The following is an 18,148-nucleotide window of genomic DNA, read 5'->3' on the forward strand; positions in this document are numbered from 1 at the left end:
AGCTGACAGTTTGTGAATTTTGCCATCATTTGCTGTGGGAGTTGAATCATTTGATTACAGTTATTATTTTTTATTAAAAACAAAACTTTTTTTTAAGGTTACAGCTCTACATTCGAATAGTAATAATGAACAGAGGTCTACCCATCTCACAGAAAATATATTTTCAGGTGGGTTGCCAATTTCAGCCTATCAGGAAAGAGTAGGCCTCGGCCCTAAACTTACAATGACATTTTCACTTGAGTTCTACCCCTTGATTGGATAACATTGGTATCCCGACCTGAACATATTATTTTCTGTTCATACAAAAGAGCTGGAGAGAATATAGAGCTACTCAACACTTATTCTAACAACTATACATCACTTTCACCTTGAGTGATGAGTTCAAGATAAATTCATGATAAATTAATGTATGAGCTCATCGTTAATTCATCATTAATTAAACGGTTAATCATGTGTGTGAACTGTGAATTTGTCAGCTCAAGTAAATATAAATGTTATTCCAATGTAAACAAAAGACCAGTTAACAAAAGGCCCCTTTGTCATATATTATGCGGGCACATATCCATTCCACCCCCGGATATTGCGTCCCTTTCTTGGTCTTCATTCGGAAAAACATGGCAGCTGTTGACATCGACATGCCGATGGAAACAGAAGCCCTCATCCACGATGAAGAGAATCTCGAACGGTAAATATATTTCCACGCATTATTAAAGTACATGTGAATGTAGAAAATGTCCAGACGAGGAGTTTTCTGAGGTGACACACTAAACTAACCCAGTTCGCCGGTGGGGCCTACTTGATGCTGCTTAAGCCACCGAGCACGTCGCGCGTACATCGGTGACCTATCGAATTATGCGACGCCAGCGATGGCCGAGTTGTCCTTTTTTTAATCGCAGAGAGGGGGAGAAGATCAGATCACCTCCAGAAAAGTCACAATCCCGACTGTTTGTGTTGAAGATGAGTATGTGCTCTCGATTGCTCTGCAATCTGGGGCGAATTATCCGAAATTGCTGAAACTGAGGTCACAGAGTTTGACGAGTCACCAACTCCGACGTAACACGTGCTATTGAAGCATTAAACTGCCGGCAAATTAAACGTGTATTTGATTGAAACTAAGTCACAATTGTTTATAGGTTAATTAATTTCGCATATAGCGGTTATATATGTGATGAATCATAATTGGTATAGCGTCAGTTACTGTTAAGTATAGTAGGCTAACCCATTATCAAGAGGACGCGGTTTAACTTTGTACTAGTGTGTTTGTTTATGTGGTTTTTAGTAAATATGTGTACCGCAGTCAGACACGAATAATACGTATTAATTCCGTAGGTTGCTTGGCAGGCTATTGTGATTAATTTTGTATTGTTTATCATGGTGAGAGGTTGCTTAAGGGCAGAGCAGTGAAACAAACTAAAGCTATGCTGTCCACATTCTAGAAGGTTCTCTGCTCTGTTAAATGCATGACCACGGTTATTTAGCATTGATACAAGTTTCATCTGTAATGTATGTTATGAAGTGGAATGATATATTCCTGTACTGTACATTTGTGTTTGCTATCTATTTTTCTGTTGGGGTAATTGGGGACTTCATAGCATACTATATGCATCTGGCTTGTAAACTTAATTTTTCATGTATTTTATTTGAGCTCTTTAATGAGATTATCTACATTGATTTTTGAGATATAGCTTGTAAGAGCAATGCACCAAGCCAAATGTATGTAGACCTATGTCAACATACCTATTAAACAGCTTAGGATTTTGATTACAGGTACATCATGTCATTCCCTGGTCTTGAAGCTGTATTACAGTAAACTGATAGAATGTTCTGAACTTAATCTGTATAACTGTTCTAGCTGAGTGAAATGAATAACGACTACCTGTTTTTTTTTTTTATAATACTTTATTAATAATACTTTTCTCAACATTTCCTTTTGATTTGTTGTTATCCAATACCGCCCAGCCCTACTGGACATTGGTAACAGATTTGAGGGCATCGCTATCGCCACAAGTGTGATGACCATTAATAACACTGGGTTGGCTGATGGACTTGAACAATAGAGCTCCAACCTTTACATTTGCAACATAGCCAGTGTGACCCCCTTTATTCCATTTGTTTTACTATATTATTTTACAACTTTTTAACATTGTGGGTTCATTGTTGTTTTTGGTTACTTTGATTTATTTATGAGTATATTTATTTGAAATTACTATTTTCAATCTCTACTTGTTGTTTCACACGTCAACCTGCTATATTTAGCCTTTTGGTTTTCAAATGTAGCTGTGAGACACAGAGACAGACAGTGTGAAAGCAGTGAGGTCACCATTGTAACGTCAATTATTTTGACACAATACTTTTACACATGGATTCAAGATCACTACTCTTCCTGTCTCCACTGTACTGTATAATGATGCAGAAGACTAAAGATTAGACCTTAAATGTACAGTAGTATTTTTCCCGTTCAAATTTCTAAAATGGCTGATGCTCAGACAATGCAATGTCTTGTGAGCTTGTAGATTTGCTAATTTTACGAAATGTTTACCTTTTTTCTTGCTGAATGTTCACATAGACCTAACCCTCTGCCAGGGACTAGGCTTCATACAGTATGGTTAGACGAACCTCTGTATCACTGTGGCCAAAACATAATATTTCTTTCAGACCATATCATGATTCACAACGTGAATTATAGTTATTGTGTATCATAGTTTATTTCATAGCATCCATTATCTCTTGCAAGTGATTGCTTTTTCATGACGCATGGACTGCTCTCTTCGATTAACATGGATATTACAGAAGTTTTGGTTTTCTCTGAGTTGCTGTCTTTGTAGATGGTTGAGAAATGACCATGGTTCTGGAATACAAGACCAAAATAGCAGCAGTATATGAATCTTTCTGCTGATTATTGAGCATGTCATCTTCACAATATGCTAATTGAGTTATCAATCACATGCTCATCTGGTCTTGAATCAACATGGGATTCAATAAACATGGTAATGGTGAATGATACCACTGGCTGGAAAAAAGGACTTCATCAAGGAAGCAACTGAAAGTTGTGTCATAGTCCACAGCGCTGTGCTATTGTAGTGGTGTCGTAAAGTCATTGTGAGTTCTTGCTTGATGAGCCTGCAGCAGGTGATTCACACAGTGCTATTCTTAGCTTCACAGCTCCCTGCTCTCCTTTCCCTGTTCCAGGTGAAACACATTCCAGCTCCAACAGAGGCATATTGGCTGTGTATGCAGTATAGATATACCCCAAATTATTTGTATTTGGTCTGCCAATTCCCCATGAACGGTGAACTTGACTACAGTCCTTGTGACTGGCTGCTATCCTCCACACACAGTTGGCCTGTGGATGGTTTACACAGCCACCACCGATATGCATGACGTCGCCGGCCACCTCTTGACATCTAATAGGAGTTTCACAGGCAGGAGAAACTAACGTATGTTGAGGCACACACTATTCCTTCCGGTTCTGCTTCCCGCTGAACAGGCACCCTGGCCAGCCAGTAGTCTCTAGTGCCGAGCACGGAGCGCAATCCCTTGCCGGCGGCTTCTCACCCGCAGCCGCAATATAAAAGCGTCTACTGTAGGCCTACATGTCACAGCCATCTATCTTGATGGCAAACCCAATGGCGCTTAAGTTATATGGATGAATAATGGAGGCCTACGTGAATTGATTATGTCTGTTTGACGCAGACGTACATGGAATATGTCTGTTAAACTTCTATTCAAATTGAGTCTACAACACCCAAGTATTCAAGATACATTTTACTTGTACATGCTGTTTTTAGGCAGCTACAGGGGCAGGTATTGGATTAACATTGCTCATTATTGTGTCTGTTCTGCAGTGTGACAGCTTCACCCTGCCTTGGACTGATTTTCTGTCTCGTCTTTTTCTCCCCAGGGAAGCCGAAGGTTTCAAAGAACAAGGAAATGCGTTTTACGTCAAGAAGGATTACTCTGAAGCCTTCAACTACTACACAAAGGCCATAGGTGAGTTCCACTCACTACCACTCTCCACACAGAATGAATTTGAACAGTCACAGGGAACTGGACTGTTATGCTTGTCACGATTGATTGATTGATTGATTGATTGAAAACCTTTTTAGCAGTTTGCCAAAAAAGCACAGGAATAGTACAGTTCAATACAAGGTTTGCTATGAGGATTTAAAACCCAGGCAAGCCATGGTTACACCCCGCCATTCCGAAACACCGCCATTCCGAACATTGACTTCTAACCCTAACCCTAACTCTAACCCTTACCCTAACCCTACCCCTAACCCTAACCCTAACCCTAACCCTAACCCTAACCCTGTTTCGGAATGGAGGTGTTTAGGAATGGCGGTCTGACACCGCAAGCCATCCATTGTGATCCTTTGTACTCAATTAATTCATAGAAAATTATGAGCCAAAGTAGTTGTCATTGCACATGTACTGTAACTGCAACCGTAGGGAAGAACAATGTGTCACAATATGGGTTAGATCCAACAAATACAATTTAGCACTCTGTTACCCAGAGAAACGTATTGTGCAAGGTCAGCATTGGGAGTCAAGAACCCAACAATAGGGTAAAGTGCAAGCTCAACATAAGGGATAAGAACCCAACAATCTGTTAAGTGGTCAAGGAATTAGAATGCTAAGAACAAACCCATTTAAGTAACCACTAACTCAGGTGTCCCTATTTTGTCATTTTATGTGAAAATGTCATAAAAAGTGCAGATCTACAAGCTTACATCACGTTGCAATGTGACACGTTGAGGTCATGTACACCAAGTTCAATAAGTAGACATCCAGCCTGTCACATATAACATAAACATACTTCATCTGTCACCAAGTAAACAACATGCCTACCATCTAAATAACATTAATAGCTATTTAGTCAAATTATACACTGTGCTTGTTCACAATGAGCCAACCAACCATTTTTGACAGATTTCCAAAGAACAAATGAGTGGACATCATTATTACAATATCCAGGCAAAATATCACAATGTTATTTTTTTACCATATCATGCAGCCCTCTGAGATCATCACTCGTTAGTAATCTGAATAAGATTTGATCTGAACATTTGTCTGTTTGACTTAAAGCTTTGCCTTTGACTTAGAACATTAGACATGTAATGTTAACTAACATCAGTGACTGACGGTTCTCCTGTGTGACTTCTTATTATGTCCGAAGATGCCAGTCCCAAAAACGCCAGTTACTATAGCAACCGAGCGGCCACTCTGATGATGCTGTGTCGCTTCCGGGAGGCTCTGGAGGACTCCCAGCAGGCAGTGCGTCTAGATGACTGCTTCATGAAGGTCAGTGTGGTCACACTATCGTATCTCATTCCGTGTCAGGTTCATGGCTTCTTCTTTAAACTCCTGCAAATAGAAAGTTGAAATGCCACGTTTCATTGATATTATCAAGACTTATGCTGATCTGCATCAGTTCAATGTTTGCTTTATAACTGCCACTACGTTTGGAGCTCTTTTTTACTGTTTAACACTTCCGCCGCCTAACCGGGTTGGAGTCAGGTTAGCGTTGCCATGGTAACCAGGTAAACAGACGCTTGCTGCGGATGCTCCATTGACTCCTCTTCTATGTTTGTAACATAAAAACGGCTGTATCTCTGAATAAGGTGCAAATAACACTGAAAAGGGCGAGAGGCGCTCTTTTTTTAACGGCTACACTTAATCATGACGGTCGGCCCCGGTTAGGATTTTAGTTTCGTGACCGCTTGTAAACAAACTGATCTCCTTCCTGTTTTCATCAGATTACACACACGTGGCTTCCGGGGCTCTTCAAAATAAAATGACTGGCTATGGCGGCAGGCGTTGTGTTAATAGTAAACGGCTAAACCAGTCAGGTAGACTGCAGTCAGAAAAAAACACATCACGTCTAGTCTAAATGAGCGTATTTCCCATATTGTTGTCTCTGATATGAGGAGGAAGGGTGTAGAATGATATTCACAATTTGGTGAAAATTGTGGGTGGGTGAATGAATACCAAGCACTGGTGGGTGTGAGTGAAGCATAGCTGACCAGTGCACCACTTAATTTGACCCTTACACTGGATATTTAACTACAAAAAACTTTCAACAGTGCACAAAATCTCACCTGCACTCCTGATATCAAAATGAAGATTGTTTTATAGGTTTAAAGGGCACTGTAGGCCTTTAATGTAAGATGTGGTAATATAATGTGTCTCCTTCCTACACAGGGCCACCTGCGGGAGGGCAAGTGCCACCTATCTCTGGGTAATGCCATGGCGGCTAGTCGCTGTTTTCAGAAGGTTCTGGAGCTAGAGCCCAGCAACGGCCAAGCACAGCAGGAGGTGACTTAATTTGTTCCCCAACTGCACATTCCAAGTATTATTTGTGTTCCTGGTTTGATGTCTATTCACATTATTTTTCACTAAGGCAAGCTAACAGTTCTTCCTTGTTTTGTTTTTCAGCACAAGAACGCAGCAGCGATGTTGGAGTACGAACGCATGGCAGATTTTGGCTTTGAGAAACGCGATTTCAGAAAGGTATGTTTAAAGGGCCACTAGACAACATTCAGCCATTAGATGTCGCACTTTTAAAACACCTCTGTGGCAGATCTATAAGCTTGCAAGGCGCTGTGAGCTTGTAGAGCTGCTATTTTAGCTTTTCGTCCTACGGCAAAAGTATATAGGGCTCATGTTATGTGGTTGATGTTTGTGTTCCAGGTGGTGTACTGTATGGACAGAGCCTTGGCTTTGGCGTCTGCCTGCCAACGCTTCAAAATCCTCAAGGCTGAGTGCCTGGCCATGCTGGGACGCTACCCAGAAGCCCAGTCTGTCGCCAGGTAATCCCTTTCATTTGACTTCATGATAAAGAAACACGAAACAATGTTTTAGCAGTTTTTACCGCATGCCAATAGTGTTGTGTAACATAGTGAGGGGTCCTTCAACCCTGGTACTCACAGACGCCCGTTACTGCTGGTTTCCAGGTAGGATAGAAAAACAGCAGTACGAGAGGTCTTGGCAGGATGGAAAACCATCTGTACTGGGAGTCCTGGTAGGATAGAACATCAGCAATACTAGGGGAGCAGGTGGGGGTTTAGGAGGACCAGGGTAGACGGTAAAAATCAAACCTCGGTTCGAAGTGAAGCGGTGAATTTTTATTCTATGTGTTCTAGAGCTATGAAATCTGTGTTCTAGATCTATACATTCTGTGCTCTAGATCTATACTTTCTATGTGCTTTAGTTCTATATTTTTATGAATTCTGAATGAATGAATGATTTTATCTGGAGGGCCAAATTGTCATGTGATGCTTGACCAATCCTCAATCCGCACAGGACACACAAAGCCACTCCTTGGAAGCGGCTTTCACCGCTTCAAAAATGTTAAAACCAGTTTTAGTGGCTTTGGTGGTCATTCAAGGAATGGGAAGGTTAGGTGAACTAGCATAATACAGACAATAACTATACAAACTAGAAAGATGCAACTGGAAATTGCAAGTGTGGTTGCCGTGACTATATTCTGCAGCAAGTTAATTGTCATGTGAAGCTCAACCAATACTCGAGCTAGCACCACTCCTCAAACGTTTTCCTTCAATTTCCAATTACATCTGATTTCCATCAATTGGCATCTGATTCACAAAAAGGTTTATCTAGTGGAGAAAATAACGTTTCCCCAGGACTACAGTGTGTTGCCCTGTCGGGCAACCACACTAACAAAGGAGATTTCCTCTACTTTACTTACTTTAAACTGCATGGACTCTAGTGTCCCTATAATGAGAATTATGCCTATTCTCTCGGCTACTTTCAGTTAAGAGATGTTTGTAGGGGGAAGAGGAGTAGACCAGGTCAACTAAAGCAAAGAGTTGTTAAATTACGTCTCCTTTCACAGTGATATTCTGCGGATGGATTCAACCAATGCAGATGCGCTGTACGTGCGTGGCCTGTGTCTGTACTATGAGGACTGTATCGACAAGGCTGTGCAGTTCTTCGTGCAGGCCCTGCGCATGGCCCCTGACCACGAAAAGGCCAGGCTAGCATGCAGGGTAAGTCTGTCATCTCATCGGTCATCTCGTCACCCAATCTCCCTCGGCCTGGATGAATGAAGCCTAATTTATTTACTTGCACATAAGTGGCCTACATGCTAACCACGTATACTTTGTGTTCCCCAAACCAGAATGCCAAAGCCTTGAAAGCCAAGAAGGAAGAAGGCAACCAGGCATTCAAGGACTGCAACTACGATTCGGCTTATCAGCTGTACACCGAGGCCCTGACGATAGACCCCAACAATATCAAGACCAATGCCAAGCTCTACTGCAACAGAGCCACTGCTGGAGCCAAGGTGAACGCCCCCTTTGAAATGCGTGTTGGGTGCTAGAAATCCAATTGTACTTATTCACATAAAAATCACACCTGTGTGTGTGTGTGTGTGTGTGTGTGTGTGTGTGTGTGTGTGTGTGTGTGTGTGTGTGTGTGTGTGTGTGTGTGTGTGTGTGTGTGTGTGTGTGTGTGTGTGTGTGTGTGTGTGTGTGTGTGTGTGTGTGTGTGTGTGTATCATGTGTACCGATTTTTGTGACATTTGAAGAAAATATGTAGGAAAAGGAGCAAAAAGTGTGTTTTGGAGAAAATTCAAGATGGCGGAAAATCTATCATGGCGCAAATGGGCGTGGCCTATATGGGGAGATGCGTCATGACCAAGCCCCCAGAACCCTGGGGGCGCTTTGAAGCAAAAAGTACATGGTGGCCGTTTGAGGTACTGCAGTTGGGTCAACTATTCAAACAGAGGCAGATAGCCCCCCGCTACCCCCGCCTCCCCGTTTCTCGCTCCCCGACCGTCGTGATTGGCTAAGAGGCCAAATAGTTGACCCACTACGTCACGTTTCAGAGGCGTTTCAAACGCGGAAGTACGCTTCATGCGCTGGGTGAGCAACTCAATGCAAGTGGACGGGCGGGGATATCAGTTGCCCTCTCTATTATTATTATAGCTCTATGGTCATGACCCAAGGAATCCAGGGAAAAAATATTTTTAATTTTCCGACCTACGGTTCAAGAGTTACAGGCCAAAACGTAAAGTGGGGTGTTATGGCGCCACCATGCGGCCAAATGACACAATTATTTTTTATTTAATCCTTGAAATCATTATGAACCTCCTCTCCAAGTCTTGAAACTCTAGCCCCTATGGTTTGCGAGAGACAAATAATTGAATGTGAGTTTTTGCGATTCCCATTATAAGTCAATGGGGAAAATTAATTCACTAATAAATTAATATCAATTAAACTATAGAACCTTTCTCTTAGAAAAGTAATAGCCCACGATTCCCGAGTAAGCCGTTCGATTTGACATATGGCGCGAGTGTGTGGTGGCAAAACTGTGGGACTAGTGGCGTGCCGAAGTTTAGGAAGTTCAGGCTACATACAGACACACACACAGACAGACAGACACACAGACAGACCCACACGGCCACGTATAGGGAGCCTGTGCTTCACACAGCTCCAAAAAGTAGATATTTAAATGATTCATTGACTCAGATGACAAGGGCTATGGAATGCAGTGTTACCGGTACATACTGTAGGTCTATGTAAAGTATATGAACATTACGAGTAAGTGACAAGCATATATAATCCGGACATAATCCACATACGGAACATACTGTAACCCAGATATGGGACACGTTAATGTCACTTGCAAACAGGGCCACTGTCATTTAGATGCAGTGCATGACACAGTGCACGTTACCCTGCAGGGGTTATCAGCCAGTCGGTCCAGTGAGAAGTGTGATGGACTAAGCACATGCAGAGGGAACATGTTATGTAGAGCACTAGGTCATGAACTGAGATGACACATGCATGCTTCAGTCACATGTTAACAGAGTTCAGATACATCTGGGAAAATCTGGAGGAAACCCCCTAAAGTTTGTAAAGTCTAGAAAAATGTGGGTGAAAACATGCCCAACACACGTGCGTGTTAGGCGGGAATCAGTAGGACGAAGACTTTAGTGTCCTCCGGCAGCTGAGTCAGTAGGATGCAACAGCAGTGACAACACAGAAATCTGTGTGGGGAGGAATCAATTGGCATAATGACTACATTGGGGAGAAAAGGGGGGACGGGAATTAATTGGCTACTCTTAAAAACGAATAAAAAATAAAACATAAAATAGTAACGTTATTATTTAGTAATTTGTTAAACAGTGAACAAAATCAGTGCTTGAGGACACCCTCAAGCACTGAGTATTTCGAACAGCATAAATTGTGTGCTGCCATGTTGCATTAGTAGACGGATCAGGATCAATAATGTCTTTCAATAATTCATAAGTTCATACTCATGGCCATATGAGACTTGCGTTGAGACATTTTGTTTAGTTTAAACACCAAATCTTCATTTGCCTTATTACATTTTTGTTTCTACATAAATTTACTTAAAGGGAACCTAAATGCTGATTGATTCAATATGGGATCAATATTATGATAGGGCAAAAATACTAATCCCAAGATTCAAGTAGAAAAAAGAAAAAACTGAACTGAAGCGAGTGACGCAAAAATCGGCAAAGATTCACTTGAAATCATTTATTTTACCGCTGGATTTTCCATCATATGCACTGCATTTTAACAAATGAGCTGTACTGCTGTGTGTTCACTGTTGGTGCAGTTTGTCAGACTGACTTGTTGTAAGTGATACCAATGCTGTAGCTCAGTCTGCTGCTAACTCCAACTGACCTGGAATGTCAACCTGTGTCCTCTCCACAGCTGAAGAAACTGGAGCAGGCCATTGAAGACTGCACCAGTGCCATCAAGCTGGATGAGACGTATATCAAGGCGTACATGAGACGAGCCCAATGGTACGCTATCCATCCCACTTTGGTTACATCTGGCTCTGTTTAATTGAAGGGTGTTTGAATACTTAATTAGTCCGAAACTAGCCCTTACCCGTTCAAGGATATGAGCTCCGAAATGATGTGCAGTGTGTGGGTTATGGGATGTGTGCACTGTGCACACAGTATATGAGGGATGGTGCTTGCATGATATGTAGGAGCATCAATGTAAGAAATACCCGTTTTGTTTAATGGCTACTGAGATACTGTGTCCACCCCCCCCGCCCACCCGCCTGCACACACACACACACGCCTGCCTGCCTGCCTGCACACACACACACACACACACACACACACACACACAGAGAGAGCTGGTTAAACATGTTGCCTCATGCTAGATGCAGAATAGATATGCCTCATGCTAGATGCAGAATAGATAGTAGATACACCATAAAAATGCTAATATACAGCATATGATTTGTGAAAGTGACAAACGGGCTTCACAGTTATGAGCAAAAAAAGGAAAAAATGTGCCACAGAGGCACACAAATCCAGGTCCAGGCACTCAGGTGGATTTAACAATAAAAGGCCTTTATTACATGGGCTAGAACATTATTAAAAAACACCAACGCGTTTCGGCAAACGCCTTCTTCAGGGTGTTACTGAACAAAGACAAGATGTAGGCCTAATTATAGGCCTACCAGGTGTGTCCACAGTGAGGACCTGCAGCCTGCAGGCCCCCTGGTGGCATCCTACACATGTTGTCTACATATGAATGAAAGCACACAAGCAGAGTATCACATGTTGTCTACATATGAATGAAAGCACACAAGCAGAGTATACCTACAGTCTGTTAAAAAACTTTATAATGGTTATAGAGGTTTAAAGGGCACCATTAGGACCAGCGTACAATACAACAGTTAAAAAATAAACTTGAGTGAATCATAAGTTACAGATAAACCATATATAATAACTCAGTTTGAGCAGTTTATCAAAGCAGCTTTAACCCTTTAACTTTAAACCAAGAACAAAAAGGGGAAAAAAAACAAATAAAAAGATGTATACAGTAATTCAGAAATCAGTTATTATAAGAATGATGAGAGGAGGTCAAAGTCCTCATTGAGACCTGGGTAATAAGTAGGCTTCACAGTTATGTCAGGTGTGTTCATATGCTAATGGTGATGCAATTTCAGATCAATTGCTCCAGCCACTGAGGAGAAACGCTGTTTCAGACAGACACTCAGACATTCGGAAAATTATATGTTAGATGTAAACAGCACTGCAAGGTACTGTGTGTGATCGTGTTGAATGACACTGTGTTTTCTTGCAGTTACATGGACACGGAGCAGTACGAGGAAGCAGTGCGAGACTACGAGAAAGTCTACCAGACGGAAAAGACCAAAGGTAACACTGTCATTCGCCTAGAAGACAACGTTTTGAAGGACCAAATATCAATATTTGATTATACCTCCACATTGTGACGTGTTTTCAGCTTTTCTTTTCTTAATCACACAATTAAACATTTTATCTCAAGTTTAGTCTATTTACTAAAATACCCTTCTGAATAATAGGTGAACCACTTTTATCTGCGGTCCCAATTTTGGTGTTGTGGGCATAAATTGTCATGATGAGATTTAAAATTGTATTCATTTATTATTGATGATACCATGTTCAATATATATCATCTTTCTCTCCACATCCACCTGAATATGTTCAATAGATCTTATTTGTCTCTTGGTATCTTTGTCTAGAACACAAGCATCTACTGAAGCACGCCCAGCTGGAACTGAAGAAGAGCAAGAGGAAAGATTACTACAAGGTGTTGGGAATTGGCAAAAATGCCACAGATGATGAAATTAAGAAAGCCTACCGCAAACGTGCCCTCATGCACCACCCAGGTACGTACATACACACACACAAACAAACATCAAACATACTTGTTTTTCATAGCACCTTTAAAAACAACCGTAGTTGACCAAAGGGAAAAAAACTGAGCGAGGCAATACAAGCAAAACAGAACAAAGCAGAAACAGCAATATATACGAGCAAGCAAAACAAAGCAATAGGTGCAGCCGTGCCAGGCGACAGAGATATGTAAAAGCCAAGCATTTACCTACAGACACAGACCTATAGAGTAGAAGTACAGACATAGATGAGGATGTAATAAAAATGTAAATTGAACTCAAGTGTTGTTAAAGGCCAAGGCGAAAGCCTTGATGGACGGAGCGGATCGAACACACACACACACACACACACACACACACACACACACACACACACACACACACACACACACACACACACACACACACAGAGACAGAGACAGAAAACATACTGTAGGTCTCCAGTGGGAATGTGCAGTCGATGCACTATCCGTCAACCGTGGTTGCACCCTCTGAACGTGAATTTAAATTCACTGTATACTGACCTGTTCCATTTGTTTACACTTTTCACAAATGGTTAAATTAAACACTGAAAATGTTGCTGTGTAGTAAATGTATAATTTCATTTCGATTTTTAATTTCTGCGTATATCAATCGGATGGCTGTTCATTGCCATTCTTCTCCAGTGTGTCTATTAACTGGTTGGTGTGTTGTCTACAGACCGTCACAGTTCGGCCACTGCGGAGGTGCAGAAGGACGAGGAAAAGAAGTTCAAGGAGGTGGGGGAGGCCTTCACCATCCTCTCCGACCCCAAGAAGAAGATGCGTTATGACAACGGACACGACCTGGAGGACGACTGTGGCTATGGAGGAGCAGGTGAGATCTTTGTCTTCCTACAATAAATGAGGCCCCACGAATGCTTGCACAAACAGGGAAATTGCGGTACTCGCCGCTGTATCTGCCTTGTTTTAATGTAATTTGTTAAGCCTTGCAGATACGAAAAGAAGCTCTCCCTTTATAGGAATAACCGAGCTCACCAACAGTAATGCATCCATGGGAAGTAACGATGATTATGAATATAGTGAACGAGATGGTGGCGCAGTGATGCGTGTGCCGTGTGGTCCCAGGCTAGGTTGTGTGTTTATCGAGTATTTTACAACAGGACTCGGGAGTCAATCAGATTCAATGGAACTATTCCATATTAGAATTTCCAATGGCACCTGCTTTCTAATGGTTGAATTCCTATTATTGCAATTGATATGATCAATTGGCTGTTAGGTGTTGACAGGTGACATACTGTACAGTAGGAAGAAATACAGTTCTGTCAGGACACGTTTTATATGACAGACATTTCTATTCTACTTTAGCCTGGGTTTTATGTTTTGATGGTCTAATATTACAGTTTGTGAAATATCCAGCAGTATCCTGGCAGTAAATTTATCTGTAGACTTGACCCCCTGTAGATCTGCTATTTTGGCCAAATGGTCCCCTATTATTAGGCCTAGTGAAGCCCAGATAATTAAGACTTATATTTTGGGGATTATGTTGAACTTGCTTCAATGTACAGTCCCCTGGTTGGACATTCTTTCAAATAATATTTATTCATTTAACAATATTCCTCTTGTGAATAAATCCTTTTTTTTTTTTTGTGCTTTTCCTTTTCTTTCGCTTTCTCTCCAGACTTCGATGCCAACAACATCTTCAGAGCGTTCTTTGGAGGCCAAGGTGGTGGATTTAACTTTGAATCCAATCAACAAAGTATGTAGAGTTTTGCTGAGACACTAAAAGGCAATTCAATTGTGATTAAATGGAGTGCATGGCATTGACTGTACGTTATTTGTTTCATTTTTGGCTTCCAGACGCAGGACCTGGAAACTTCTTTTTCCAGTTTGGCTAAGGGGAGTGTCATACGGGGAGCCTTGGAAGTGGACTACGTTAATTTGGACCCCTCTCCCTCCCAATTTCCTCTCCCAGTGTCCCTTGGACGCCACCCTCCCTTTGCATACTTGACATACTTTAAAGCAATGGTTCTCAAACTTTTAAATTTGAAGGGTCCCTTTGGTTCTAGTTGTACACTCTCAGATTTACACACCTGTAAGGGTCCATTTGGAACGCCCTCAAGAAACCCTGGGGGTCCCTGGACCACGCATCGAGAACCACTGATTTAAAGAAGCCCGCCTGAAGTCTTTAGTTATTGCACTCGCTCTTAAATTCACTCTTCAAGTTTATACTAACCGGAATCGTGCAGGGAAATTTCGTGCTTTTTGTATTTGAACATTTTCCGATAACAAATCGGTTAAACGCCCAGACAGATTTGGACGAGCTAATCGCACAAGTGGGGCTTGATGGTTGCGATTTTTTGACTACACCTAATTGCCAAAAAACAAATTTGTCTCGTACTGAAATACATTTTTAGGATAGGCTAAATTAGCAAAGTCCAGGTGTGCTGTACTAACAGTACTTAAAAATAGACTGGGAGTGTAAATCTTAATGGATGTTTAGATTTAGGAGCAACCGTAGATTGTATGTTATGATAAGAGAACCATTGCAAGGATCGACTGAAGAGCCAGTATCGACATCTCTGTCAGAATAGCGTCCCTGTTCTGGGGAGATCATTTGGCAAAAAGCTCAGCTTGTAGATAGGCTATTTTTGGCGAAGAGGTTGAGTGTAAAGGAGGAAAGCGGAGTGCACCTATTAAGTATAGAGCCCTGAGGGACCTCAGTCAACGAAGTATATAGACTTTAAGTGGTTAATTCAGCTCCAGTCTTGGAAGTAAATCTTCAAACGGACCTCAGGGCAGCAATTGAGGATGATGTGTCCGTGTCAAATGCAGCCTGTGTGTGTGTGTGTGTGTGTGTGCGCGTGCGTGCGTGAGTGTATGTGTGTCCAGGTTTTATTCACTCTCCTGCAGACTGCAGGGTCAAGCCGGCACGTTTTTCCTCTGGTCTCTAACCAGACGTTGTACAATTTACTGGAATGTAAAGGGTGATTTATACTTGGTTGCGCCTCGGTGTCGAGCACCAGGAACTTGCCGACGATTGCCAGCGATAAGACGTGGCGACGTGGTGCACAACCAAGTATAAATCGGGCATAACGTGTTTTCATCCATGTTTGTAACCTATTTTTCTTCGGTCTCCCTTAAGCCTATTTATATTTATTGTATATTCAAAACTGTATGCATCCCAGTGCCAGTGTGGACAGTCTTCCGCAAGGAGGAGCTTGTATTTTTACGCAGATTCGTTGTAAAACAAACAAAACAAAACAAACGTTTCACCCCACAGCCCTCTTCTTTCTGAGTTTCATTGACTGTACAGTATGTATACAGTGTGTACATTTCTTTGTCGTTGAACTGGGCCAAACATCAAGCAAGTCCTGTCTCTTAAACTTCAACGATTTTTAACCCGAATCCTGTTCTATTGTGAGGAGGGGAAATTGCCGTCAGCCTTCATACAATTCATCAAACTGACATGTTTAACCTAGGCTGACAGGTTTTCCACTGCGTTTGACTCAGATTTTCACATGTCCTCTCAATAGGGTTCATGTTAAAAAATTCTGAGGTTGCCCTTTAAGCCATTTGAAGGTGTACTCTTTGAGCACCGACTATTGTATCCCTTATGTCACTGACAAAAGCTCTGTTCACACAGGAATTAATTGGATGTCTAGTCATTTGAAATGGATTTGGCGTGATCTGCCATTTTTAGCATGTGCGAATGAGCCTCAGAAAACAGTGGCCATGGGGTAATTAATCAAGTACATGAGGTCTCCACATAGTACAATGTGGGGATAAGGCTATTGTCAAGTGGTGCCTTGCCTGAGACTGCTAATGTCACTCATGTTTTGAGGAAATCGCTTATGCCTAGGCTTTAGTTAAACCATTATTCTTCAAATGTAGAGCCAACCCCTAATAGATTGAATTGTCTCGCCAAGCATGTTTTTGTGCTCTGTTTAAAAGAAAACAAAGAATCAATTCGTCATTTTCCAATTAAATGCTATTACGTCCAAATCGTAGGTTTTTGCACCTGCCATCCATTAGAAGACTTGATACCTTTATAATTATGGGCAGTGACACGATGGTGTAACTTACCGAAAAGAACCTGCTGTGGTGAATGTAAGACTGGAACACGCTGTGGCCCATAGCAACTAGACTATATTTCAGGCTTTTGGGGTTTCATGTCCTTCGTAATCCTGACTCTGGCAGTATCCGTGATACATTGTAAATGTGTTGTACATTGATGCGCTGTTATCTTGAAGATCTGTTCTTTTTGGTAAGGGTCACCGTTGTGGAAATGGAGTATAAATTAGGCACTTCCCATGCATGTGTAGGCAGTGTAGGCCTTCTCACCCATTGAACCTGTGAAGAACCAAGGGATAAGAGAAATGGACATTGTAACAGTCCTGTCATAGTCATTGACCTGTGTAAATATGTCAGTGTGGACATGACCTGCAATGTTTTGTTATTGGAAAATAAAGGTTGTCTTTTATGCTTGTCTCTTTTTTTTCCTCTCTTCTAAATGTATTCTAAACTTTTGGTTTTCTCAAACACATTGAGTATGTTTAAATACTCAATTCTATTTTGTATACATAAAATAGGGTCATATTATGATGATTCACTTATTAGTAAAGACAGTGACATTTTTAAATGATACCAAGCTGGGAATTAAGGTAATGTGGAAAAACTGTTATAACATTGCATTATCATAATTCTTATACCAATTTTGGAAATTGAACAGCTGTTTCGCCCTGTCAGGAGTGGAAGATGTAAAATCGCACAATGTCTACAAGGTTTATTGGTTATAGATTTAATTTTACAGCTTACAGGTAACAGTTGAGCTGCTTCCATATAAGTGCACACTGGCATGTGGCATTTTGTTTTATAATGCCATCTTCGGTCATGGGTGGGATGGCCAGGATACTGATAGACCATTATTAATTATGTATGTACTGTATGCTACAACCATCAACTTCCCCCACTCATAAAGTACAATTATGTAATTATTCTTCATACACAGACAGCTGCTGTTTTTATTTGAATTGATAGGAAATGATATTGTCAGATATGCACTATTGTCAATATCTGAAGCTTTAAAGAGTTTGATTTGTAGGTAGAAAATATGCGATTTAGAACATTCTTGTCCCATCAAAAATCTGAATAGAGGTCTGTTTTACCCCCACTGTTAAACACAACCAATGTTAAATTCAACACTCCATTTTCATTTTCTTTATTATGTTGTTTGTCTAATTAAAACTGGCCCTGTTCTCTTCATTTAGAATTTCAGTGCATTTGACAGATTGCCCACTAGATGGTACTGTTGTTTCAGATTTCGAACACTTCTGGGGACGCGGATATTGTGTTACGTTATCCCAATTTTTTTGTTTAAATAATTTCCAAGTACCGTACGCTCGCCGTACGACAGTGCCACTCGTCGAATATAAAATATTATAGGTCTATATTGTAAATTGGCTACTTTTCGACCAATCTCCATCCCAATGACG

At 41.3% G+C, this 18,148-nt stretch overlaps 1 protein-coding gene across 1 annotated transcript; it reads left to right on the forward strand.

Moving 5' to 3' along the window:
- The first annotated feature begins 601 nt into the window (after nucleotides 1-601).
- LOC308303449 (dnaJ homolog subfamily C member 7-like) lies at nucleotides 602-17,067 on the forward strand. The gene is made up of 14 exons (XM_080747827.1): nucleotides 602-685; nucleotides 3,902-3,990; nucleotides 5,177-5,301; nucleotides 6,202-6,315; nucleotides 6,436-6,510; nucleotides 6,691-6,809; nucleotides 7,856-8,009; nucleotides 8,141-8,305; nucleotides 10,707-10,798; nucleotides 12,102-12,175; nucleotides 12,523-12,669; nucleotides 13,375-13,530; nucleotides 14,335-14,412; nucleotides 14,514-17,067. Exons 1-14 carry the CDS (start codon nucleotides 615-617, stop codon nucleotides 14,549-14,551), a joined length of 1,497 nt encoding a protein of 498 aa, XP_080603953.1. The 5' UTR covers nucleotides 602-614; the 3' UTR covers nucleotides 14,552-17,067.
- The last annotated feature ends 1,081 nt before the right edge of the window (nucleotides 17,068-18,148 follow it).

The sequence above is a fragment of the Nannobrachium achirus genome, assembly GCF_963921795.1.
Source record: "Nannobrachium achirus genome assembly, chromosome: 18".
NCBI classification, from domain to species: Eukaryota; Metazoa; Chordata; class Actinopteri; order Myctophiformes; family Myctophidae; genus Nannobrachium; species Nannobrachium achirus.

Excerpts from the sequence above, each read along its gene's own strand:
- LOC308303449 (XM_080747827.1), top strand. The coding sequence starts at position 615 with ATGGCAGCTGTTGACATCGACATGCCGATGGAAACAGAAGCCCTCATC. Across the intron at positions 12,176-12,522 it reads CCAGACGGAAAAGACCAAAG|AACACAAGCATCTACTGAAG; the intron begins GTAACACTGTCA and ends ATCTTTGTCTAG. Across the intron at positions 13,531-14,334 it reads CTGTGGCTATGGAGGAGCAG|ACTTCGATGCCAACAACATC; the intron begins GTGAGATCTTTG and ends CTTTCTCTCCAG.